The following is a 26400-nucleotide window of genomic DNA, read 5'->3' on the forward strand; positions in this document are numbered from 1 at the left end:
GAGGGGAGATAACAAAAACATGCTAACAACGCACCACTTGAAAGCAGACATGGCAAGACCAGTGTCTTACAGTGGCAGCACTGAGGGGAATCTAAATTTAGGGATACATGTGAGTTGTTAGGCATAGTGTCATGGGAATGCTGCCCAGGGACTTGAAGACAATGGTGTTGTGAGATTTTCCTCTTCATATCGTTCCAGATGCTCCATATACTTACGGGGACACTGACTCTGGAAGTACTTGTCAGCGCATCCCACCCACTAAGAAGTAGAGGTAAGGAGGGTAGCAAAATGCAGTCACAGATACCTTCTTGTGGAGAGGCTTGGGTATAACAAAAACTAACTAGTGGGGCTGTATGCCAGACATTTGGAGATGTTTTTGTTCAAATAAGCCCTCTAAAGTTCAGACATGTATACAAGTTTTATCTGTATTTATCTAAAACCCTGTTGTCAGGAAATCTTGGGAGAAAAGCTCTTGTGAGAGACTTTTGATATTGCCTACAACAGTTTTTCTTGACTGCTAATTCTGGTCCTGGCAGAAAAGAGGAATAGCAGTGTACTCACACACATATAAAACAGTTCAAAGTGAGCTGATTTACTTTTTTCAGTGATACTGTGTTTCAGACTGGATGCAATAGGTAAAACTTCATTCAATTTTTCTGCAAACTTGAAGCTGTCATAATTTCAAATCACCGTTTTAAAAAAAAAAAAAAAAAAAAAAAGCTATATTTTATTTCCTATTAGTTTTAAGATTTAAGTTGTTCTTCCTTTGTTTTAATTGGTGACTGACAACCTTTCTCTGCTGAACTCAGTGAAAGCTTTTTTTTCATTACATTTACATTTTTGATGACATTTCTTTCCCTTCTGCATTTTGCTTCGTTTTCACACAAGACCCTTTTACTAACCATAATAATTAAAAGAAATTTTTGGAAATATTGGGAAATATTTCCCAATAAATAAATAAGGGAAAAATAAGGGAAATATTTCTACTTGGTTCAGGATGTCAAAGTATTTAAAAAATTTCAACTACGTCTAAATTTCTGGTCAAAATTGACTTCAGATATTTCTGAAAAATCCCTTAGTTGGGTAAGAGTGTCCTTGTTGGCCCAATTGTTTTCTTTGTGAGAAACAATTTTGTCTTGTCTCATCCATACTACTGAAAAGTCAATAAAGATCAAAGAATCCTAAAACTTATTAATATAGATTTCTTACAATTAATTCTTCTCACACACATACTCACACACATACATACATTTGCACGTTCTTCCTAAATTATAGATGTGTATTTTGGTCAAAATTGTGTATTTTTTCAGCTATGTTCCATTTTTAACTTTGCATTTCAGCAGATTAATGCAATACAATTTATTCTCTTACTGAGCAAATTAAAGATTAATTGGGCACACAGGTCATTGGAGATATAGTACACCATGATATCCTAGGCAGTCTCTACAGCCTGATTTTGCTTATTGAAACCATTTCACTGTTTTTAAATTCTAATCTGAAACAGTATCAATATCATGCTTGAGATTCATGATGCTTTCATATGACCTTAACAAGTATTTCTCATTTCTTCCTGGAATTATTACAGGATCCATTTTCATAGCTCCATTGAATTAAGCATCAAAACTGTTTGCTAATAGCAGGGGGCCATATGTTGCCCTTGCTAAACAACACAGTAGGGAGCAAAGGAGTACAAATACCAGTGTAACAAAGCCAGAAAATGCATTCCAATGGGAAAAAGAGATGGTATGCCAACCCCCATGACATTACCGGGCAGTAGGAAATCCATTGCATAACAGCTAATGGCAAATATGATGCAAATATGATTGTGATAAAGAATTAAATTCCCAGGGGAACACTGACACCTTATGGTACTACCTTCCTTTGCAAGATCCAAACTAATGGAGGCAAGGCAGCAGCGTTAGCCTTCTCTGTATTTGTTAACACTAGGCAACATGAATCGACAGCAGCACCAATTGTGTCACCTGTGCTGGGAAGGGTTTTGATCATGCCTATGCACATGCTTTTGAGCAAGAATGTCTGAGGTTTAGGAAGAAGAGATGACCAGGCTATATATGACCTCTTCTTCAGGGATTTGCCTCATGGAATTTCAACATTTGAAAGACTGGAGAATATTAATCCATGTAAGTATTCTCCATTTGAAGGTTCATCATATGCAAAAGGTTATTGCTCACCTGTAGTACATAATAAAAAAACAACAAACAAACAAACAAAAAACCTCAAACTTAAATTATATTCAGTTATTTGGTTTTGTTTTATTGGGAAGATTTTGATAAATGTTTATTTTAAACTTCATAAACCAATAAAGTGGATAAATAATAATAAAAATGAGAGAGTATAGTAATATATTTAATCAAAATATATGTAGCTTTATACTTTAATTCACTTTCAACATTCTGCTAAGTACTTTTTAGTGACTTTAATTTTTCTGTCTTATACTAGAATAAAAGAGCCTCATGTTATTAAGTAAAATGTCAAGGGCTTTCTGAAACTGTGTGGATTTAGGCTTTTTTCATCATAGCTAAATCATTAGAGTTTACTTCTTAAATGTCTAATCTAAATCATTAAATAAATCACTTTGAAATCTTGTGTAGACGATTTCATAGCTTTTACTCTCTTTAGTACAGACTCATGGAAATGTCTGGCCCACATTTCCAAAAATAAACAAAAAACAAACCAACCCAACCAACCAACCCACCAAAACCCAACCAAACTTGCTTTCATGCTATGTGTAGAGTACCCTTTTTTTTTTTTTTTTTTTTTTTTCCCCTAGCAGGTTTGTTTAAAAACTAACTGTATTATGATATTTCTCACATAAACATTTTTCTTATTTATTTACCTTTGGATTAAAATTTATGAGACAATGAACTGTCATCCACAAATAATGTCAGCATTATTAAAAATGCTCCAGACAGGAGAAACATTCAAAATTCTACATATTTGTGAGGTTTCTAGTGAATCTTGGATTACTGTCTTTCATTTATTTTTTGTTGTTGTTGTTGTTGGTTTTTTTTTTTTTTTTTTTTTTTTTTTTTTAGGGGAATTGATTTTATAACATAAAAAGCCAGATATTTTACAGAATAATTGGTGTACAGAAGAGAAGGTCATTGACAGGCAGTACAGAGGCAGAGGCAGATTGATTTGTACAAGATTTATACACTTCTATACATCAAGGAAGCTTTGACAAAATGTGTATTGGCTTTAGTAATTTACATACTCTTGGTTATATCCCCTAATGTTATATTCACAAACTGAGATATAGAATAGAATTTTTTCCTAAGAGTCAGATAGTGTACATTCTATACAGCATCAAAGTTAGATGCAGATTTATATTTCAATGAGAATTTAACCTCCACAGGAATTGTGTAGGAAGTTAAAGATATGTATTTCACAGTAATTCAATGTACTGCATTCTGCAAAACTGTAATTGGAGAATTCAAACAGTGATCTAGAGAAAATCTTTCTCTCTCTCTTTTTCTCTCTCTTTTTTTTTTTTTTTTTTCATCACAAAACCTCCACAGATGTTTCAATATGTTTCCCTTTTTTCTTCATTTAATATCACAAATAATAGAAATATGGAAAAGAAAAGGCGGTCAAAGGAGGGAGGTATTTCAAAAGCCATCACGATCCATTAGCAGATCAGAACAATTATGTTGATCACTATTCTGTGATAAATGTTCTCCCACTCAAAGATACAAGCACGGATTTTTAGCACAATATAACCTGGAAAATCATAGTCAGATACAATGCTGTTTATTTATTTAATTAATTATTTATTTACTTATTTATTTTTGTTTTTGGTGGTACACAGTGCTCTTCAATGTACTTTTGTGTTACGAAACATGCTGTCTGAGTTCATAGGTAACTTGCATTAAGATGCCTTCCACTGAGAGAAGGATTTAGATACAGGCTTCTCACAAGGATACTCTGATCTCATGAAAACGCAGGAATGTTTTTATGTAACAATTAATATGATGCTTTACCAATAACTAACTACACTTCTGAGCTTAGTTTTTACATTTCTAGTCTAACTGCATCATCTTCTTTAGAGATTGCCCAGCCATGCCTGAGAACACAGCAGGGGAGGACTGTCAGAATAGGAAATTATTTCTCAGGCAAATGGGGAAATGGAGGAAGCTAAAACCTGTGTGAATTGAGAAAAAAAGTCAAGACCTGAGAGAGCAGACACACAGAACACCAATGTTTTCTGCAGAGCAGCACTAGGATGTCAGTGCTGCAAATCACAAGAAAGCAAGAGTTAAAAGAAGACAACAATCAAGGAAGATGACCATTGCAGACAAAAATTCAGAGCCAAGGAAAACAGATCTGTTCAAATTACAGCCAGCACCAGCATCCTACCTAGATGGCAGTGTCACAGTGTCAGCCAATATGAGAGTACTACTTCCAGAAGATAAAATATAGGATGTAAAATGAGTTATTTTAATTCACGGTTGGGCAAACAAGGTTTTGATGCTTGTAAGAAAAGCAGAATTATGAATCAGTGTCTTCCTCTTCACAAATTTCCTTTCCTTATTTCTCTTGGTTATTACTGTATCTTTTTGTTGTGGTTGTTTTGTTTTGTTTTGGTTTGGTTTAGTTAGATTTGTTTGGATTTGGTTTGGTTATTCTTTTCTGTTTGTAGCCTAAAGCTTCAAACTCTTCACTGAACTTTGAGTATAAGATCCGAAGACAGCATATTTATTTATTTATTGATTGATTGATTGAAAAAGACCAAACAACCATGAAATGGAACAGAAATGATCTGGCTTCTGACTAAATGAGTACAAGGAATGTTGATTTCCTACCAGGAGACATCTGAGAAGTTCAGTTCATATGCATGCATTTCAATGCACTTTATTGCATACTACACAAAACAGGATACAGGTTAAGATTGTTTTACATAATCACTGTCTACAAAAGACCTACAATGGAGGCAAAAAAAAATGGAGGCATTGAATGACAATGACAAGCAGAGAAAGGTTGATACTTAAAACATAACAACAAGGTGCTGATTTTCTAAGACCTTATGAATTCAGCAGAGAATGATTTCTACTGGGTATTGGATACTATCCAGGAAAAGCTTTCTATCTGAAAGTATCAAAACACCTAAAATTATTAGACTGCCACTACACATTAGGTACTGCCACTACTTTGACATTATCAGAAAGCAAGAATGGTCCAAGATTACCTAAGAAGTCAGTGGCAAAACAGGGCAGTAATTAAAAAAATATATATATTTTCAGCTTTTACTATCTGCATGATTTTGTATCTAATCTCTGAATGCCACTGAGTTGGAATGCCTAAGGTGTAAATAGGTTGGTTTCATGATTTTTCTCTGTGACAACCATTCTGTTACCTCCTAAAGTTTTACCTTTTATTCAGAGTTGGTTACTTTGATAAAAGGCCAGGTCACTTCCTCCATAAAGTACATTTCTCAATCAATGAATGCTTGTTCACTATCCTAAAAATTTATAATACTGTCTTTGTATTTACAATAAAACAGTATCTTGTTTCAACCTGTTCCTTCTCTTGATCAGTAATAGTTAGCAATGAAAAGCAAGCATATATGTATGCAAACATTATGAAGACACAGATAGATGTCTCTTCAGCTATTCCAGGGATTTAAGTTTCTCTGACTACTTCTCTTTCTCCCTTCTGATATTATGCCAGCTATTCTCATAAATTATTTAATTATTTTCCCAAGGGCTGAAATAAAGCTCCAGAGTTTAAGTTTCCTAAAGCCTTTATATATGCTTGCTTTTCATATATGGAAACACAATAGTGCAATATAACAGCTTTTCACAACTGTATTTTCACAGTAATTCTTCCTTCTTCATTTCCTTCAAAACTCTTGCATGAGTGGTATTGCATCCTAGTGACTGGTCTTGAGCCTTAAAGAGTGTTTAGTTGTATGTTTCTGAGTGCATAATCTGCCCCACAATTTGTTTGCCAAATAGGTGTTTGCCTAATTTACATTCACAATTACCTCAACTGCATGCATAAATGAGTTAATGAAACACATAAATGTGTAACTGGTCATAAATAGTCACTTCTGTGTGCAATTGCAGTAATTGCATGCACCTCATGATTTTTAAAATCAAGAACTTAATTTTATTCTAGTTCATGTTGTATAACAGTTATATTTAAAGATTATCACTCAACAAATGCAGATGTCTTTTTCCATTATGCCTTTTTTTCATTATGTCTAATTGGTGGATAACAATGTTTAACATTTCAGGGACTTCTTTTTGCTGATAAGCAGGGTTAAAACATTTTCCTTAAACAAGCAGGATGGCAAATCTATTTATATATTATGTTGTGTCAAAGTAAATACAGATTTGTACTCCTTCCAAGAATGTATCTATAAATAAATTTTATTTGAGGTAAAAGGAGAAAAGAGATAGTAAGCTTCTTACCAGTTTTTATCTGAACATTCTGATTGAAAATAATCACATTTTGAAATCAAATGAATTTAACTGTTTGTTTTAGTCATAGGGTCTGACAAAGTCTCTCATTTTCCATTTTCAAATACAGGCAAACCTCATAGCATTTGTTAGTTATGCTGCTGACACCCAATATGCTTTTCTTTTAGATTGCAACTGGTTTCTGAATAACATAGAACTAAGACCTCTACAAGTAAGTGCCGTGGTATGACTAAACAAATTTATTATATGAAATCTGGTAAATGATTACATAAAAAGACTCATATATTTTATAATATTAAATATTATAACATAGAGACCAAGAATGTATGTTGCAGTAATGGTTTTAAGTCATCAGGTATAGTCCATTTTAAAAGTAAAATGCATATTTCAACCATTTTATTGATATGATTAGGCTGTAAACAATATAATATGATTGCAAGGCTATGTTTTAATCTTCTGAATGTAAGCTCTGACTTCTCATTTTTTCTTTCAGTGTTTTTTTGCAACAGAGATAAATGTACAGCCAGAAATATTATCTTCATTATTGTAGATAATACACAGAAAACAACAACAACAACAACAAAAACACATCTGAATTACAATAGCTGAAATAGTAATCCAAAGGATTAAGAGGATAATGTTGATGTTTTACTGTTAGATGGCAACTTATAGCTAAGTTGCTATATAAGCTACACCATCCAAAGAATTTTAGAGAGGTTTTAGTCCTGCAATCTATTTCATGCAGGAAATCCACAGAGCCAACTGTGGAACTACTGAAAGGAAGATTTGTAATGCAAGTATGATTGCACCTTTCATAAAACCAGCCCTAGTCATTTAATCTGTTTTGTAATATGCGTTATATTTATAAACAAAATCCATTAGAACAGAGAGTCAAGTTAATAAGTAGAAGACAATAAAAGAGGAAAAGACTCAAACTTGCCTTCAATAGCTGCTGTTTTCTTTCTTGGACTATGTTCTAGAAGAAGACGAGGTGATACCATTCCCTTATGTCCTGCACAAGTACACAGGTTAAGAAACATGGAAAATGCATTTAATAACAGGCTGTGCACATTCAGTAGAAGGATGAACTCCCTTCAGAATTGTTTGTGTTTTAAATCCAACATTGCGCGTAAAAGCTATTATCTTCTAGACATCATAAGAAGAAAATGTATTTCTAAAAAAAATCATAATTATTTTAAAGAGCTACATTTTAAATCAATAAAGACCAAGTGACTCAAGCATGTGCTGAAATGCTTACAGATCTATTTTTCTTCATTAGCCTAAAAACCTCAGAAGAATAATATTGTAATAATAAAGTTACATATTCATGATGCCTCTTCTACAGTAAAAGCATATTTTCTTCTGTCAAGCAAATGATCTTCAGTTGTTCCCTCAAGTCCACTTATTATGAATTTCTTGAAATAAATAAAAAACATTTGTTTCTTAGCCTCAAGGGTTATTCTTAATTAGCCAATACCAAGAAGGTCATGCACTGTAAACACTGACTAGCTTCTGATTCCAACTGCTGAGTGAAATACTTCAACTCTCTTGGAGTATTGAACTGTACTTGCTCACAAAATTGAACTTGGACTTCCTCTGCTAAGCACATGTCCAGATACCATTCTCTATGAAAAATATTTTCACTTAATTTCCTCAAGTATTCACAAACAGATATATTATACTTTTATATTACATAGATTATTTTTTTTAATGCCTATTTGCAGTCTCCTTATTTCCTTCTAATTTCCTTGTCTGCCATTTATGCTAATTAGCTCTCCTGTCATGGTCACTTGGAAAGTACAATTTCTTGGGTATCCTGTGAAATAAAATTAATTTGTGAAATATAATACAAATAATACTAATACCATCATATGCACTAGCACATATTCACATGCAATGCAAAGTTGTTAGGTTTCAGCTCCAGCTCTACAACAAAAACTGAAAGCCATGCCTCATGCTTGGTGATAGACTCAGAAGAGAAATAAATATCTTAACGATCCTTGGAAATTGCACTATCATACTTACCCCTCTCATTTTACAAAGGTATGCTTTGTATACCCATACTCATGGGGAATGCATAGGAAAATCATCATCTTGAAGATAGCAGTGGGATTTGAGCCCTGTGGTCTCAATGTTATTTCATCTCATCAGCATGTGTATGATCACAGACAAATGATTTGTAAGCACACAATTTAGTTTACCTGTTAATTGTAAAAAAATTCACACATGGAACAGCTCGAACTGACTCACATATCTGAGCCACTGGCAAAACGTTGACAAACGGTGACAAAATAAATGTACTGAAGGCACTGTGCAACAAATTAAAAAAAAATAATCTCAGGTTTTACACCTATTTACTCTTCTGGTGGTAACCACAACAGGATATTTACCAATCTCACTACAGAATGACTCTATGTGACTGAAATGAACAATAGGCAAACTTCAGAAATCCAGATATCTAGCCATATTTTTCCAAACATTTTGTGTTTCAAATGAACATTGAATACCACTTGTTTTCGACAAGAATCTGAAAGTTATACTCATAAGTTCTGTCAACAATGAGAAGCTTCACTAATTGAATTCCCAGTTCAGAAAGAAAACCAAAACAATGTAACATTTAATGAAGAATGGATAAATAATCTTATTCTTTCTCCTAGTTTTGATTAAAGTAAAAAAAAAAAAAAAAAAGAACTAAAGATTATTTTTTTTCTTATTTTCTTTGCCTTTACCTAAATTACATCACTTATCCCTAGATGGAAAAAATGATAAATTTTACAACTTGGAACAATTGTTTTGTGTTAAAGGTAGTAAAGGACAGAGGCTCACAATGTTGAGTAGATAAAGAAGGACAAAGAAGTGCAGTGTTGTGTTTAGATTGCATTGCGGCACAATGATCTAGCACCTTCAGGTCAAAGTACAAAATGGCCCCATTATTTTCCTGTTCTTTGTTGTAGCAGCAGTTTTCTAATGATTGCACCAGTATTAGTTAGTATAATGCCAGTGTGATACCACTTATTGCTAATGACTTGTCAAGTTCTATTTTATAGTTTTACAAGTTTTGAGCAAATCATTTATTCCATGCAAATTGACCACATGATCTAATATGAGAGTGTTTTAAGCACCAAAAGCTTAAGCTTCACAGATCAAAAACTTTCCCTTAGGCCAGAATGTTTGTTCAGAGAAGGTTCCAATCCAGTCTGATAAAAAGCTTCTTTAATGTTTCCATGTGTTATTAAGTGTCTCTCTATTCACTTTGATGGGAATGCAAAGGACAGTAGCTAAATAAATATTTTATTCATTCTTTTGATGAAATATGTTAAAGGGGATATCCTAAGTCAAATTTCTTTTTTTTTTTATTTTTTTTTTTTTTTTTTCTTCATTTTTCTTTCCTCTGTAAGTTATAAAACATAACTGGCTTTCTGCAATGTAGAGAATTCATAAATAGAAGTAAGGAATTGGACTCAGTAGATCAGACCATTAGTATCAGTGGTGTCTACTGTCTTGATTTCAGCAGTGGCCAGCTGGACACATATCCACAATGTAAATAAAAGGAAGTCAGGACACTTCTAATGATCTTGGTGGACAAGCAATATAGTCCATGAATCATGAGAAGTCATTATCCAGATTGCTACTGTTATTACTGGTCATACAACTTCTCTGATTGAAAAATGCAGCCACATCACAGCTCTGGAATGTAATGACTGCATATTTATTACTACTCATTTCACATGTAGTCTTTATTTTTCCACTATGTGATAAGTTAAAAAGAATGATTTGTCTTTTAGATTTCTATGTCTGATTAGTCCATGCAGCTGTGATATGGATACTTCCTTCATATGTGATATTGTTTATAGCTATCTGACAACATATTACAACTCATGGAAACTGATGCAGAATTGAAAGTTTTAACTTTAAGCTCATTAGAATGTGCTCACCACACAGAAAAAAAAAAAAAAAAAAAAAAAAAAAAAAAAAAAAGTCGTGTTAAGATCTGAGTAGCTTCCTCCACTGCCTGGAAAGAAAAAAAAAATGCAAGTCTGAGTAGGAGCTATAGATACTAAATGAATACTTCATGGAAACTAAGCTACATTCCTCAAGCTCTGTGAAAATTCTGTCATTGGTGTTTATTAAATTGTTTGAGATGTGATGAAGAAAATCCTTCTGATTTGTTTGATGAAAGTTTTAGATTTTATATTGCATGATAAGGAATACAAGGCAAACTTTAATTACCTTTCTTTTCTTATTCTAGCTCTCATCTTTCTACAAGTGTCAAGCATGTCATATACAAGTACTGATTATAAATTTATTTCTTAGGATAATAGCAAAGAATATGGATTTTATTTCTTCCCTGATCTGTCCAGTTTGACTGGTGCAGTGACCTTAACTGACATAGTCTTTAAATTTGCCTTTCTCAATCAAAAGTTCATGGAATTAAAGAAAATATTTCTAAAAATATTGTTATTACAATTAAAATCATTGTAGATGGCAGAATATTACAATTGGATATGGGGGGAGAAGTAATGCCACCACAGAAAGCAAATGAAAATGTGGAAACACCTTCCCTGTAACTGTGTGCTTCCTCCTATCTCCCTCATATCCAAATTTTAGTTATCTGAACAGCAGGAATTCTACAGGCCAATAGCATCAATGGTTTGGTGTATTACCTCTCAAATAGCCTGGAAAAATATCTTCAAATAAATCTTGATTTGCCCAGATGCGCCTTTTTTCTTAATAATAGTAAAAATAATGGAAATTAGGTAAGCAAGCTCTTTGCAGAGTCATTTGTCATGAAACATAGATTCAGATCAAATGCTTCAAGAAGCTTGGAACAAGACAAGGGCTAGAAGAATGAGGTAAGTGCCAAATATGCTTTTAGAGGATTAAAATCTTAATGGAATCCCACTGTTCTGTCTAGTCTTCCAGTTTTGACACATAAGTTGCTTGAAGTTAAAGATGAGCCTCCCTTGTTATTAGTTGTTACTCTTCAGACATTAGGCTGTCATTACTCTGGGGAAGGGTTTCCTAACTTGGTATTAGTCTATGAAAAAACATGAAGAAATTGTTTTGCATTAAGATAGAATAGCTGACAATCAAGAGGTGAGCTTGTGTAACTGTTCTGAACAATGTAAATACTTGTTTTGGGAAAGGAACTGAAATGAAGGTGCCCTAAATAGGTTATCTTTCTGAATAACGTTTGATAGCATGATGGTTTTATGCAAGCTAGTAAATTAAATGGTGCATATGTAGTCTACAATATTTTTTGAATGGCCTCTGATAATTTTGACCTATACCACTGTCTTAAACAATTAATTGGCTCATTTCAGGAGTTAGCAAGTTACTATTATGTTGTATAGGAAAATGACAAATCTATCTATATGTTCCACTTGAGTTTAAAATGCATTAAAAATAGCACTGATGCTATTGGAACTAACATAGTATCTAACATACGCATAAAACATATTATTGAGAGATTTTCCTTCCTCAACACACAGAAAACACCTTCAAGCTTATTATAAATAACCTAATGCCCCTGGGAGGCCACCCACCTATTAAGTTAAAAGCAGGGACCACTAGGTTAACAGTGAAGGTGTAGGAAGAATGTTTGCAAACTGATAATCTAAATGCTTTTCAGGATATAGTAGGGGAAGGATTAAATTTCTCTTCTCAAGAAGCCAAGTGAAAGGCAGCAGCAACTTGATAATCCTCTGTTTTTAATACATTTATATATTTACATCTACATATATATGTATATATGTACAGCCATGAACACATGTATATATATATACATGCGCATATATATATGCAAATCCATATACATTTTAAATGATTTATCTGAACAGAAAATGCTTTTTCTAACCCAACTTGGTTTGGTAATTGAACAGGCATGAGTTTCTATTGGCTCAGATTCCTGGAGTTTTTGTGAACATTAGTTAGTACATTTTCATGCAGCCACCAAACCTGATTAAAGTTTGACTTTTGTTTTGTTTTGTTTTCCTGCAGGTTTGTATCTCACTCAGTACAACTGTACATAACAAGTATAAAGTGATGCAAGCAAGAGAGGCATGGGCAGACTTAAGGGAGTGGTATTTGCTGGTTTAAACTACTCCAGCTTTATTGATCCCAGACAGAAATCTATGCAGTATATCTTAGTTGCACCATGAAGCTGTGCAGTTAAATCTACTTGCAACAATTTATCTGTTGAGAATTCTTTTCCAGAGATTTTTTCACATTGAGGCTCCAAAATCCCTCTTTACCTCGACGTGCATCTTGTAAAAGCTGTTCTAATGCTTATGTTCAGAAGATTGAAGTTGTTAAGGAGTAAAGTTGTAAGAGATTTTTCACTATACATTAAGTCACACAGTCCTTCCTGACTTTACAAGAAAACTGAATTGAAATATCAAATTTATAATGTTGCAATATCCCACTTCATTATGTCATCATTAATGGCTGGAGGCAAGTCTTTTCTCCATACTTGAACTGTACATTGTGAAGCAAATTTTACTCAGCATGGCCATGGGTTAATGAGTGGGAAGTTTATTAATACCAACTTATGTAAGTTTGCTTCTGTATTATGTCATCATCACATGCTACTCAGCTCCCTCTGTTATCTCCACTTCCTTCTGCTACTTATCACCTGCATTTAGCAGGTAAAGATAACCCTACATGTTATGTTTAGAAATATATAAAGCTAGATCTCAAAGAGCTGAGTCCATGGGCAGTGAAAACAATGGATTATTGTATGAAAATTATAGGTTGTTATTGTTGCATACTGGAGTGCAAAAATACTGGAAAAGCAGTTTATAAAATGAAAAGACATATTCAGCATTTCCCTCTCTTTCTAAATAACCTTAATAAAGTGGTCTCATAAACAGTGATCCCTAGCATGATTAACATGAATATCTGAAGTTGGTATAGATGCATACTTTTCTCAATATGAAGTATCCACAGAAAAAGAATTAAAACAGAGAAAAGAAAACTGTGCAATTAAATACTTGCTGCTAACAATTAAACAAAATGGAAGGGACTGATAGATTATATTGAAAGGCAATAGACACTGGTATGCAATGGAATCACTGCTCAGTAATTTATGAGTTATTTGAATCTGGTTCTGGAATCTGTAAAATAGCATCATTCCAACTGTCATTAGTGCAACTACATCTCAGAAACATCCAGTGCTAAAGTCAGAAAACTATCTAGACATTACTTTAGGACTGCTAAAACTTTATATTGTCTTCAAGAAAGAGTGCATATGTCATGTCTCGCTAAACAATGACAGTCTGGCATTAATAAAATCAAATTACAGATGCTATAAACCCTCACTACAATTAGAGAAGTTAAATGAAATTAATTTAGTACAGAAAACACTGGAAGTCCAATTGAGCCCAAATGGATGTGATCACAAACCAAGGAATTTTTAACTTCTCAAACAGAATGAAGAAGAAAAGGAAAACGACTCTTACTTTTCGTGTCTATAGCTGAGCATCACCTAAAAGAGTGAATCTATAACCATTTTTCTGAAATTAGTATTTCAATAACACAATTTGAAGTTAGAGGGAAAAAAGCTGAAAGACTTTATTAGATCAAATATCAGGAGTAAGGTCTAATTGTGCAGAGGTGTTGGCTACTAGCTCCTGTTCCTCACTCCCGCTGAAATCAATGAGAGCTAAATATTAGGTAGGCATTAAGTACCTAATACCTGTGAAGGTTAGGCTCTGTTTTATTGATAATCTTCCTCTTACTTCTAAAAGTGCCGTGGCTATAATATTTTAGAGAATCACAAGAGGATGACATATTGATAATACAGAACTGTGAAACATCCTTCATAACGTGATGGTACTAGGTTTGATGCAAAACTTCTCACCAAATGTGGTTTCTACAGAAAAACGGTATACATGTCCTAAAATGATGCAGGTTAAAAAAAATTCATGTAAAGATGCTTTCAGGTAAATGATAGGAAAGATGATGAAATATACTGGAGCAAACTAGAAATAATCATCATTTTATCCAACCCCATTTTGCTAATTTCTGATTCTTCTGCTCTGCTTCCTTTTCCCAGGAAATATTCTCTTTCCTGTAGAGGAAAAAGATTCCTGGAAAATAGTCCTGGGATTTGTTTTCATAAGTTCCAACCCTTGTGCTGCAGGCCTCTATGATTTTTTGGCTTGAATTCTATTAGTCAAAGCTGTAAATACCTTGCTTTTTTTTTTTTCCTTTTTTTTTCCTTTTTTTTTTTTTTCTTTTGTTTGGCACATTTGGAATGTGAACAGTCTCCAGATTCTTCCAAGAAATTATTTCCCTCTTTCTTTTACCCTTCTGTCTTTCACAAAATGCTATTATCCTTTCTTCAACTTTTCATACTTTTCAGAGTGGCACTGATGGTTTCTTGGCTAAACCAACAGCTACTTCTAATAATGCCATTTGAAATCTTATATGAAAAAACATTTTTTTATATCTTCATTTAAATTAAACCTTTTCTTGAACATTTTTAGCATACTTCTGGAATGTTTGTAGGCTCTTTCTCAACCAGCTTTAGACACTTAAAAGTTCAGACAGTTAAATTTAGAGAAGTCACCCAAGGGATCCATTTATAGTCAATGGATAAAAATTTGTACCTTTAAAAGGTGATTCATTGCTTCTATCTTAGGCATCTCTGTTGGGATGAAATTGTACTCTGGAGGCCTCCATTTCATACTATTGGCTATAAAAACAGCTAAAGGTTAGAGTTTGGCAATTAACTTCTGGATATCTAAGTGAGGTGCAATGAATTGCAAACATTTCATTTTGCAGTTCTACATAAAGATGACACTATATGCCACCAAAATATTCCAGGACTAAAATCATGAGCCATGTATGGTTTTTCACAAAATAACTGCTGCCTAGAAACACAGTGCTCTGCAACCTCCAGCAATTATATGAGTGAATATCACATGCAAAGAAAGGATTCCGTTGTCAAGCTTAACTGAAAAAGATAAAAGCATTGTTTAGGATTAATGCTGTATGTGGGCACTGAATGCCTTTTGAACTCTGTGTGCAATTTACTCTTTCACCTAGTACAGAGTGTACTGAAGGACAAAATGAAACAAAAAGAAGGAAACTGAACTACTGAAAGGAAGAATAGCATTTCTTGATGAAGAAAAAAAAAAATCAGTCTTGACTCATTCCAGGTGTATGTTAGGAAGTTGCATTCTTTTTTTTTTTTTTTTTTTTTTTGACAAAATATGCGCAGAAAGAAAATGATGTAAAGCAAAAACAAGAAGAACCCGAACAGAGGAAGGTGAAAGGAATGGACCTACCACACCCAATTGCCACTATGTCTGTGGAATATCTGCAGAAGGAGGTGGTAAGTAAGGGAGAGCATAAACTGCTTAGGAGACAGAGGAGCAGTCTTCTGTCTCCTTTTGAACTCTGTGTGCAATTTACTCTTTCACCTAGTACAGAGTGTACTGAAGGACAAAATGAATCAAAAGAAACGAAACTGAACTACTAACTGAACATGCATTACATGTTTTCAGAACAGAAAAGGTGAGGAATTATTGCTAATCTGGAAATACTCCACGACAATATATCTTGTTGAAGTGTAGATACTGCCTGTGCTCTTATCTGTGAGGTATGATGACCAGGTAACATCCCTGTTAAAATCGAGCTTCATTACAAGAGACAACAGAGAATCTATAGCTGGCTGAAGAGAGTAACTTCTCTCAGTCTCATAACAGAACGAAAGATTTTGCCATTAACAAAAAAAATTCAAAAGGAAACTGGAAGCACTTCACTGTACACATTTCCTTCTTTGTTATATTTCAGTGTATTCAGCATCAAAAAGCGTTTAAAGGGCACATTGCATAGATTTCAACTGTCTTCCATTCCATTAAAGCTGAGAGATACATGTCTGGAAGTTAACTGCCCTAAGAGAGTTTTAGAAGTATATTCTAAAAAGTAGTTGATTCTTTAGGTTTAGAAATATACATCCTGGTGAGTGAAAATACAGATTTTGTCACACTCAATATCACAAGCACAAAATCATTTTGTAGTTCTAGATTGCTCTCTAGGAAATGGCAGAACCAAGAGGTACATATATATGGATCTGATAGATAATCCTAAACTCCTTTTGACTATACTAATTGCTAAGTAGATGTTGCTGAGCAGGCATTCCAAACTGTGAAACACTTAAGCCTTCTAGTGAGTCCCACTTTTAGTTAGTCTAAGAATACACAAAACTTTTTAGACATAGTAGTTTTAGACATAGTAGTTTTAGACATAATAGGTTTTTTTTTGTTTTGTTTTGTTTTGTTTTTAGAAAGGAGGCTCTTTCTTTCAGGAATTGTACATTTTCCCATACTTGAAACCATCCAAGCTCTAAGAAGCAAACATATGGTCTTACAGGCTTATACTGTTTTTTAGGTTTCTGAGTTGTTTCCTTGAGTTTTTAGGTTTCTGAGTTGTTTCCTTGCCAGCTTTGCTTCAAAATTATGGATAAAGCTACTTTTGTCTTAAATTGCTAGTCTGTGGCTGTTTTTCATATTGAAGTCACTTCTGAAAATTATATTGAGTCCTGAAGAAGGGTTTGTAACTCTACAATGCTTCCATTTTATAACCTGCTTGAAATACCATCATCAGTATTAATAGTAATATTTCTAACAGGAAACCAATGATGACAATAAATCATTATAACTAATTAATTAATTAATTAATTCACAATATTTGTTAGTTTGTTTATTATTAGATTTTTTTTTTTTGGGGGGGGGAGGCCTTTATTTTCTGAATACTTTACTTTCTGAATACTTTATTTTCTAACATAAACTAGCTGAGTCTTTTGATGATTCTCCACAATACAACTAGCTTTTTCAGATATTGTTAGTATTTTTTTTAAATGACCCTTGATTTTGAAATTCTGAATGGATTCTGAACTATATTAAATAAATACATGAAATAAGAATGACAATAAAAAATAATAATAAAAGTGTGAGACTACTTTTGCTAGTCTAATGTCCTTGCCATCCCATATTAGAATGGTTTATTTCTATTAAAATCAAGGATCTAGCTTCATTTAAATCACTTAAAGCTGACTCTTCAGAGTGGCTTGCAGTGAGCTATTAAAGAAACAAATCAATCCCCGTCTACAGAATAAGAATGCCAAGCATTCCCTGAGTAGCTGCTTCTGAGACAGTGAAAGTTGTTTGAAATTTTTTTGGCAAAGTCACAATAAAGTGCCATAACAGTGTTGACAGATGCTGCTTCATGTGCCAGCATCTGGCTCTGATTCACAGTGGGATGATATAAACAGGGAATAATGGATAGCTGTTTTGCCTCTGTGGGATGGTGTCAGAATTATGTGCTGATAATGTCCCCATTAAAAGATCAATGTCATTTCAGTTTACCCAAACAGACACAGCTATTGGGGTGATAGGTGAGTCATAGACAAGAAACTAATTAAAATGACACCAGTGGACATCTCAGAGTTTTGCATAACTGAATGGAAATGTAAGAAAGCAATATTTAGACTCTAAATGACAGCTAAAAGTATTTCAAAACTTGCTCATTAATAAATTAGACATTTCAATAACTAAAACAGTGTTTAACTTCTCATGAATATATTCAAAATTACTCTTTATTACTTCATTCCTTTCAGACTATTTGAAAAGTAATCAGAACTCTCCCAGAAGATTATTAGTAGAATAAATGCTTCTGTTATTGTATCATCTCCATTTATGTCATTAATGGAGACAAAAGTATTGATCATACAAAGTTTCATCATACAAACTTTTTTTTTTTTTTTTTTTCCATAAACAAATATGGACAATTAACCATCAGCTCTGAAAATGAAATCTCTGTAAATTTTGGGGTACAGTACTGCCCTCAGAGGGAAAAGACCAATTAATTCTTAGGTGCCCTGTTTGCTTAAAAAGTAAAACCATAAAATTTTCACAGCTCCAAAACTCTCATTTTAACATTTCACTAATTAAATTTTTTGTTTGCTTGTTTTTTTTTTTTTTTTTTTTTTTTTTTTTTTTTTTTTTTTTCCTCTAGGGGAGAGGGCTATTGAGTAGGGAGCATTAGAAAGCATCTCTAGGAAAAAAAAATAAAATTCTTTAGTGTTCTCTGTCAAACATGTAAGCCTATAACTCTCCACAGTTTCTCATGCAGAATTTTTCTGAATAAGAAGCAGATATGTTATTTACTTATTTATTATGACTGATTTTTCAATTGCAGTGCATCAATTACATCCCCAGATGAACTACTCTCATATCAAAGTTACCCCCACATAAATCTGATATAACAAGGTGAAAAGTTAGACCTTGTCATTGATATATCCACAACACATTCTAGTCTTTAATCAAGCAGGAGTGACACTTAAAAATAGTTCAAGAGCTTAAAGAGTTTAGCTATCTGTACAGCAGAGGGCAAGTATTTAACTCCCGTGCTACAGCCCACCCACAGTAAATGCAGACAATTTTACTTTCAAAATTAGGTATTCAATGCTCTAAGATCTTATACAGAAATATCACTTCCATGATCTTACAATATTGATGTATTTTATAACAGTATCTATATAAATCATTTTATGTGGCAAGTATCATACAAACACTGACTTGCAATTCTCTTACCACATTTGTGTTACAGAAATAATCCCTGCTCTTTGACTGAATAGCTCTTGACAATGGAAAAGAAAAGTCTTGTAAGAAAATTATAGACTGGAGGTCATTCAATCTGTTACTTTTTTCCAAGACCAAGCAGGCTATAGTATTCCTCATGGACTCTGGCCACAATTTAATTGAATTTATTAACATCATTTTTAATTTAGTTTAATTCTATTTATTTTATTATTTTATTTCACTTCATTTTAATTTTAATATTTAATTTAATTTTAAAATTATTTTATTATTATAAATATGTATATATATTTTTTTCTATAACCATATGTGTCCTAGGGGGAAAAATGTATGAGATGGTGGGATGACTGTTTTACCCTATAGGAATACTCAGTGCCAGAAAACTTGAGTTGCTTCAGTGCAAATATTTTCTCAACAGTATAAGATTAACAAGATTGTCTACATTACTTTGGCTTTTAGCCCCTGGCATGGATATAAACAATAAACATATTGATGAAAGGAAATGTTATGGACACATTCTTTTGCAGCCCACCTATTATTGGAGATGGTCATGTAGTGGTAAAAGCTCCATTTGGTAATTGGATACTTCAGTGCAAAGATTTTAGATATGCTAATATCTAAATAATGTCACAGCTGTGCTTTCTGATTTTCCATGATCTTTGTTGTCAATGAGGTAACTGTAAAAATCAACCATTAGTGAGGCCACGGTAGTGAAATGCAAGTTTTTTAACCAAAACTGAAACACAGTAAAACTAATTACTTAAAATAAATTTCCAAGACTTCCAAATTAAAAAATAAAAAATCCAAACATAAATATACAGTATACCTGTGCAAAAAAAAGGTGCCACATTAGGACAAAATAACCAAGAGATGTTTATTGCTTAATTAAGCAGTATGCAACATGCAGAACCACATGCTTAGGTGGGCATGCAAAAAGAGAGGTACACACAAGAATTCACTTTAGGTAGCTGCAAAGAAAAGGTACTTGTTCATTGGAACAACTTCTTGATCTGCCAGAGTAGTTCAAGAAATATTTCTACTATTCTGTGTAAAGCAAGGTGGTAAGTACTGCAGGGAAAACAGGTGAGCAGAGTGGTAAAAAGGAGTTTTGTACTTCTCACCTTGTGAAATCTACCTGAGCTTATGGCTAAAACTCCACTCATTTTTATTGTAAAAGGCTGAGACCCTCAGATACTCTCTTTTACACAAAGTAAGTCTTAAGTCTTGGAAGTTAATTGGTATTGATGTAATTATTGGGATTTACAGGAAGATTTGCATGAAAATACTCAAAGTCAGAGACAAATGCAGGCCAGAGAAATAAGAAAGTGGATGTGGATGCTTCATGAATCAGCTTAGCAAGAATTCACCCTTCTATAGTTTCTAATGAATCCACTGTGTACAGTGTACCTATATTTCATTCATTTTTAAAGGTAAGTCTACAGTAACAAAACAAAGCTTAGAGAAAATGAACAACATTTCAGCTTCACTTCTTAAAATCAAAGCAAGAGTTTAAACTGACATCCAACATATTATTCAGGTTACTGTCAAAATGTATTAAAATCTTTTAAAATGTGTACATAATTAATGAAATGCAAGAATCTAAGTGTTGCTGTTAATTATATGGTAACTACAAATGCTATGTTAAATGGTCTGCTTTTCTTGATACTCTTGGATAAAATTTATATAAACCTAAAATCAGATAATGTTGCCAGTAAATAAAATGATCTTTTCACTAATACAGAAATTCCAAAAATACCATCAAAGAATATATACTGAATGGCATTCTTATTATTATTGACTAATCCATGTATTGTGCCCAAAGAATGTAATGAGCAGGATACTCCTCTTATGAAAGTCAATAAGATAGAAATTCATATAGAGTGTAAATATTGAAAATAATCTACATAGTAGGCAATACACCTATATAAAGGAATCTTCAATTTAAATATAATAATATATAATATATGATATATGTAATAAATGTATAATATATAATATATAATAAACATATAACATAAAACATTATATAATATATAATATATATCTTTCACAAATTTTAATATTGGGGCTGACAGAAATAAATGATTCCTAGTTTGAAAGTATTGTGGTGTCAGGGTGACTGTAATTAAATTCCTTAGCTGAATTTCTCTTAGACCTCTTTGTTTGGACAATGTAGTTTAACATAAAATATATAAACTGATAAAAGGATAAAATATATCAGATTGTAAAGCTAATTGGATATGATGGTTATTAAAGGGACTTGGTGTTCTGATGTTTTCCCCACATTTATGTATTCAAGAAAATGAATTATCATATTTCATTTCACAAAGGCCAGTGTGAAATGAGCACGTTGCCTGAGAAAGGCAACAAACACTAACAGTAACAAACACTAACTGAGGTGTTAATTGCCGCTCCTCGGCAATTTCTATAAAAAGCACAAAGCTGGGCATACCTGGCCTTTACCTTGCTTCTCAGAGACATGGTCTGGATGTTTCAGCATAGTTTCTCACAGACTGTGAATTGACTAAAGCTTGTTTTGAAGGCTTTGTTTTATTTTACCTTTTACAAATATATATCATGCTCTGTCACAAAAAAACATTCACAGCATTTAACTTCAGATGTAGACAAGCAATTTATGTCAAAAAGCAGTTGTTTTACAAGTATAGACACTGTTGGACTTTTGGAGATCCTAAGTTAAGGAGCTACCCTTTTCCTTTTCACCTATAAATCACATGATTTAAACATTTTTATGACTTTTTTCCACTTTCTGGGGTCTTGAATTTGTCTACCCATAAGGCTCACTGACACTCAATGTCCACTGAATATTAACCTGTGATTTCTCAGAAAAACTCTATCATAGCACAGTGAAGTGACACAAGGCAAACATTGGAAAGCAAGAGCAGATGGTTGTGTCTTTGATCTTCTGAAATTCCACTCACTACAGAGTCCCTGCTCCCCTTCATGGTCTTCACAGTTTCCTTGTGGCTGGAGAGGTCAAAAATGAAAAGCCATCTTCTCCAAAACTCCCTTCCAACAGCAGGTCTGCTCTGCCTTTGGAGAGTACCAAACAGCCCAGGGAGTTGTCTGGAGAAAGGGTTCTGACACGTGTCAAAGCTTCTTGCAGATGTCAGGAAAACTCTGAGGGTGATCTTGAAGAGCTCCATGCAACTCTTCACATTGTGATTTATTAATGATACAGCTGTGTGAATCACATCTGCTACAGGGAGTTTTATATATATATATATATTTAAATCAAAACATAACTGAAGGTCTCTGTTTTTTTTTTTTTTTTTTTTTTTTTCTCTCACTCTGAGACTAGATGAAGACCAACCTGATATAATATTTTTCTCTCCTTTAATTCAATCACCACTCTCCATTTTATTCTTTGAGAACAAGCCAAACAAACCATCTCCTTGCAAAATCCCAAGGTTATTCATTTTCCCTCCATAAAAATCTGTGTCCTCACTCTCCCTGTTTTGAGAGTCTGTGCTTCTCAACTACATCCTTTGGCTGTGCCTAGACATGCCAAGAGAAGACCAAAACTACACACTACAAACTACAAGAGATAAGGAAACACAGCCAATTCAGGTGAGTGTCAGTGGAGAGCTTCCTGAGCAAATAATGACTGAAGTTTGTAAACTTGTTGCAAAGGTGTGCCTTAATATTCTATCGTTGACTCTTCATATATATCATTACTTATCATTCCTAGGATTCTGTCTTCTCTATCATATGTTCTCTTGTACTGGAAGATGATTTCATTATGATTTCAGAAGGAAGAATGACAATTAAATAAGGTCAGGGTAAATTGGATTAATGTGATGTTATGAGACAATTCTCAATCATTATCTGTAGCTCTAGCTTCATTTTTGTTTGTTTGCTTGTTAAGAATTGTTTGTATTAGAACAGATGAACATGGAGATATGGGAAGAGGGAAGATAAAACACAAAGGTGATGGTTCAGCTAAGATATTTTATATATGAAGAACAACAATGGCTCTTCTATTCTTGAAGCATTCTGGGGTTAATGTTTGCTATTTGTTAAGAAAAAAACAATACAGTATTAATGATAAGCTCCTTCCTCTTGCATCACAGCCAAAAAAAAAAAAAAAGAAAAAAAAAGGAAAAAAAAAAAAGCATGGAATATTTTAGCAATTTATATGGCCTTAAATTGACTCTACATTTTACATAACCTTAATTTTAATTCATGCATGGTAGACAAAATTAAAAGCTTTAATAAGACAGCCATTAGCTCTTATGCTTTATTAAGCCTATTTGCACACTCTTTGTTGCACTTGTGAGACCTTCAACAATACAAAACACACTTTTAATGCATAAAGGAACAGAAACTCTCAGGAAAACAGAAGAATATTAGAACAGAGTTCAATGATGTAGGAAAGTACCTGGATAAAAATCCCCTTGCGCAAACATGTCAATCACATAGCGACAGAATGCATATTGATCTAACAGAGCAAAGAGGAAAAAAAGGTAATGAAGAAAGCAAATATAAAATTTTGTTTCTATTTAACAGTGAAAATAAAGCTTGGCAATGCAAAGACACATTTTGGGGGATATTTTTTTCTCCCTGGCCTTGAAGTAACTCATGTTCTCAGAAAGAGACAATTTCTAGTCTACATCTAATTCAAGTCTCCCAGCTCCAGAGCTACTAGTGCCCCAGTTACCAACTCTTGGCCTGCAGTGTGTGGAACAGGTCAGCAATGTGCACCCTTGCTCTCCACACAGGCACTGTGCAAACAGCTGCATGGCCCAAAGACTTTTTCATATTCTTGAGAATCCATTTTAAGTAGTTTCAGTCAGACAATAGGAAAATTCAGTAAACGTTTTAATCACAGTATTTTGTTAATACTGCTTTAACTGTGTAATCAATATATACATTTATTGAATGAGAGTATAAACGGTATACTTACACTTCCGTGGCAATGAGATTTTTCCAGAGAATTTTATCATTTCACCACACAATTATTTTCCAAACACTATTATTTACAAATATATATATATATATATATAAAAGGCATACATGATATCCAAATATTAAAACTATGCTATTCAGAACTTTAGACTTTGGTATCTAAATGAAACTCTGATTTCAGAAATGTTGATTGTCTGTTGATTTCTTCTCTATATAGGCACAATTGAAGACCCTGATCAAAATTGCAAACATTAAGAATGGTGAAGAAAATTACCATTTGTAACTGAGTGTAAAAGAATTGCAGTATTATTGCTGTACTCTTCAATTTGCCAGAAAATAGAACATTGCCCCAGTGAACTCCAAGGGACATTATATTTGAAAGTTAATATTGGTGACTAAATGCCAGCTCTGGTTAGCTATGCTAGTTCACAATAGCCCTTGGATAAAGCACATTCATCCATATGTCCTAGACTGTTGCTCCATACTTCCTAAGTTACACAAGTTGCATCTCCAGTTGCATCTCCTTCCTAGTCACCTAGTAGTGGTTTTGTAAAACCACTTACCAACCAAAAAGTATTTGCCAACTTCAAAACAAAGTTATGCAAACTTTGAAATACTTAAAATTTAAAAAAAAAAAAAAAAAAGAAAAAAAAAGAGTAACTTGGTTTAAACACAAAATTATATTTGTAAGTATATACAATTGTGTTATTTGTTTTCTTACATAGTTCACTAGAGCATCAGTATTAGTTGATGCTGAAGCATTTATGTGATTGTTATTCTGGTATGATTTCCTGTGCAGCTGTAGAAATTAGGAGGGTTTATATATTATGCATTTTTTTTTTTTTTTCTACTAGCCCATAGGATCCTATGCAACTGTTTTCTGTTACTAAGGTGACAAGAGTAAGACTTCTAGTCAGCATTGTAGATCTTCGGGTGAACTTTCCAGAACATACAAAGGGCCATGACTATAAGCACTGTTTTTAAAGCCTTTAATGACTATTCATAATGGTTTCTACTTTTGTATTTAGGAATTCAAATTTATCATTCTGTCTGGCACCATTCCATCCTTAAGGAATCTAAAGAATTTGGCTGCAATATCTGCCCTAAGTGTATGTGCTTTCTGAAAGAGGGACAAAAAAAGTTGAAGAGTGTATGTAAGAAAACAAGTATGTGTATATCTGTATTCTCAGTAAGCCCATCTAAATTCAGCAAAGTGATTGCACTGACTTCAACACACTTGGAAATAGAGCCTCAATAAGTCAGATAATCAGGTTATGTCTGTGTAAATAAATAAAATGAACAAAAGTAAATTGTTTAGCCAAGAGAGCAAACGACAAGGCATAGCTCGTGCCCACAAACTGGAATTTTTCTTGCCCCTCTTTTGCCAAAATGAGTTGTCCATGCTGCCAATTGGGAAGAAACTCTGGATTATTCCAGGCATTGTATAAGAAACTGCTAAATGGCAATAGGGCAAAACTGTCTGGGGACATAAACTGCATGGGGACAGTCACAAGACAGACCACAAGCCTGTGCTGGATCTATTTAAGTTATGATACACACATAGCCTGAGGCACTAGCAGCTCACACCATTTCATTGATTTTTAATCACAGTAATATAAACAAGGATTAAAATAGACGACTTTCTTTTTTTTTTTTTTCCTCCTGTGGAAATGTAATTTGGATAAACTTAAAAAAAGAAGCTGCAGTCTTGACTGCACCTAAGAAGAAAGATTACATATTAATCTTCTCATTGTAATATCTATTTAGAAACTCAGCCTCTGAAAAAAAAAGGCAGAAGCTGGAAGAACTACTCCCTTGAACAAGGAAAAATAAGGACTGCAGGTTCAGGAAATTTTGGCAAGCCTATATTAACTTAAAAAATATTGTCTCTTCGGGTCACAGGGGAACTCAAATACAGAACTGAATTCTCTGAGAGTATCCAGTTGGACAGCAGCAGCTTGTGGTGGAAAAATGAAGGACAAAAACAAAAAAGGCAGCTTTCACTGAATGTAACTGAACGTGTAACACTATCTCTGGTGATAAAGAACAGTTTAAGAAGCTCTTTCCTTCCTGCACTGCTGCTGCTCATTCCCTCTTCCACCTACTACATTTCAGTGTACAGTCCTTGGTATCACACTCTAAAGCAGATTTATGTTTGATGGATCATTTTGCTAATATTTATCACTTAAAGGAAAAACAAAATGAAATAAAACAAAACAAAACACCCTCTCTCTATTGCTCTCTGTAATCTTTGACCCCAATTTAAAAAACATTTTGTTGTCGGGGAGTAAAGTGCCTCATATGCACATTGTTGCTTTTTGAGAACCTTAACCTGAGCAGTATGGAGTGAGTCTAACTGTGCACTGAAACTCTGTCACACCAAACAAAAAACAAGAACTCAACAGTTTGTGGAACTTTCCCCT

At 33.5% G+C, this 26400-nt stretch overlaps 1 protein-coding gene across 17 annotated transcripts in view; it reads right to left on the bottom strand.

Moving 5' to 3' along the window:
• Positions 1 to 26400, bottom strand: part of TRDN (triadin) — a 246932-nt gene that overhangs the window by 132569 nt on the left and 87963 nt on the right. For all 17 annotated transcript variants that reach the window (XM_082757682.1, XM_082757677.1, XM_082757685.1 and 14 more), the window contains 2 exons: positions 23451 to 23510; positions 7384 to 7455 (listed from right to left, as the gene is read on the bottom strand). In XM_082757682.1, the coding sequence (XP_082613808.1) occupies positions 7384 to 7455; positions 23451 to 23510 (132 nt within the window). The remainder of the gene's footprint in view (positions 1 to 7383; positions 7456 to 23450; positions 23511 to 26400) is intronic.

The sequence above is a fragment of the Aythya marila genome, assembly GCF_965140915.1.
Source record: "Aythya marila genome assembly, chromosome: 3".
NCBI classification, from domain to species: domain Eukaryota; kingdom Metazoa; phylum Chordata; class Aves; order Anseriformes; family Anatidae; genus Aythya; species Aythya marila.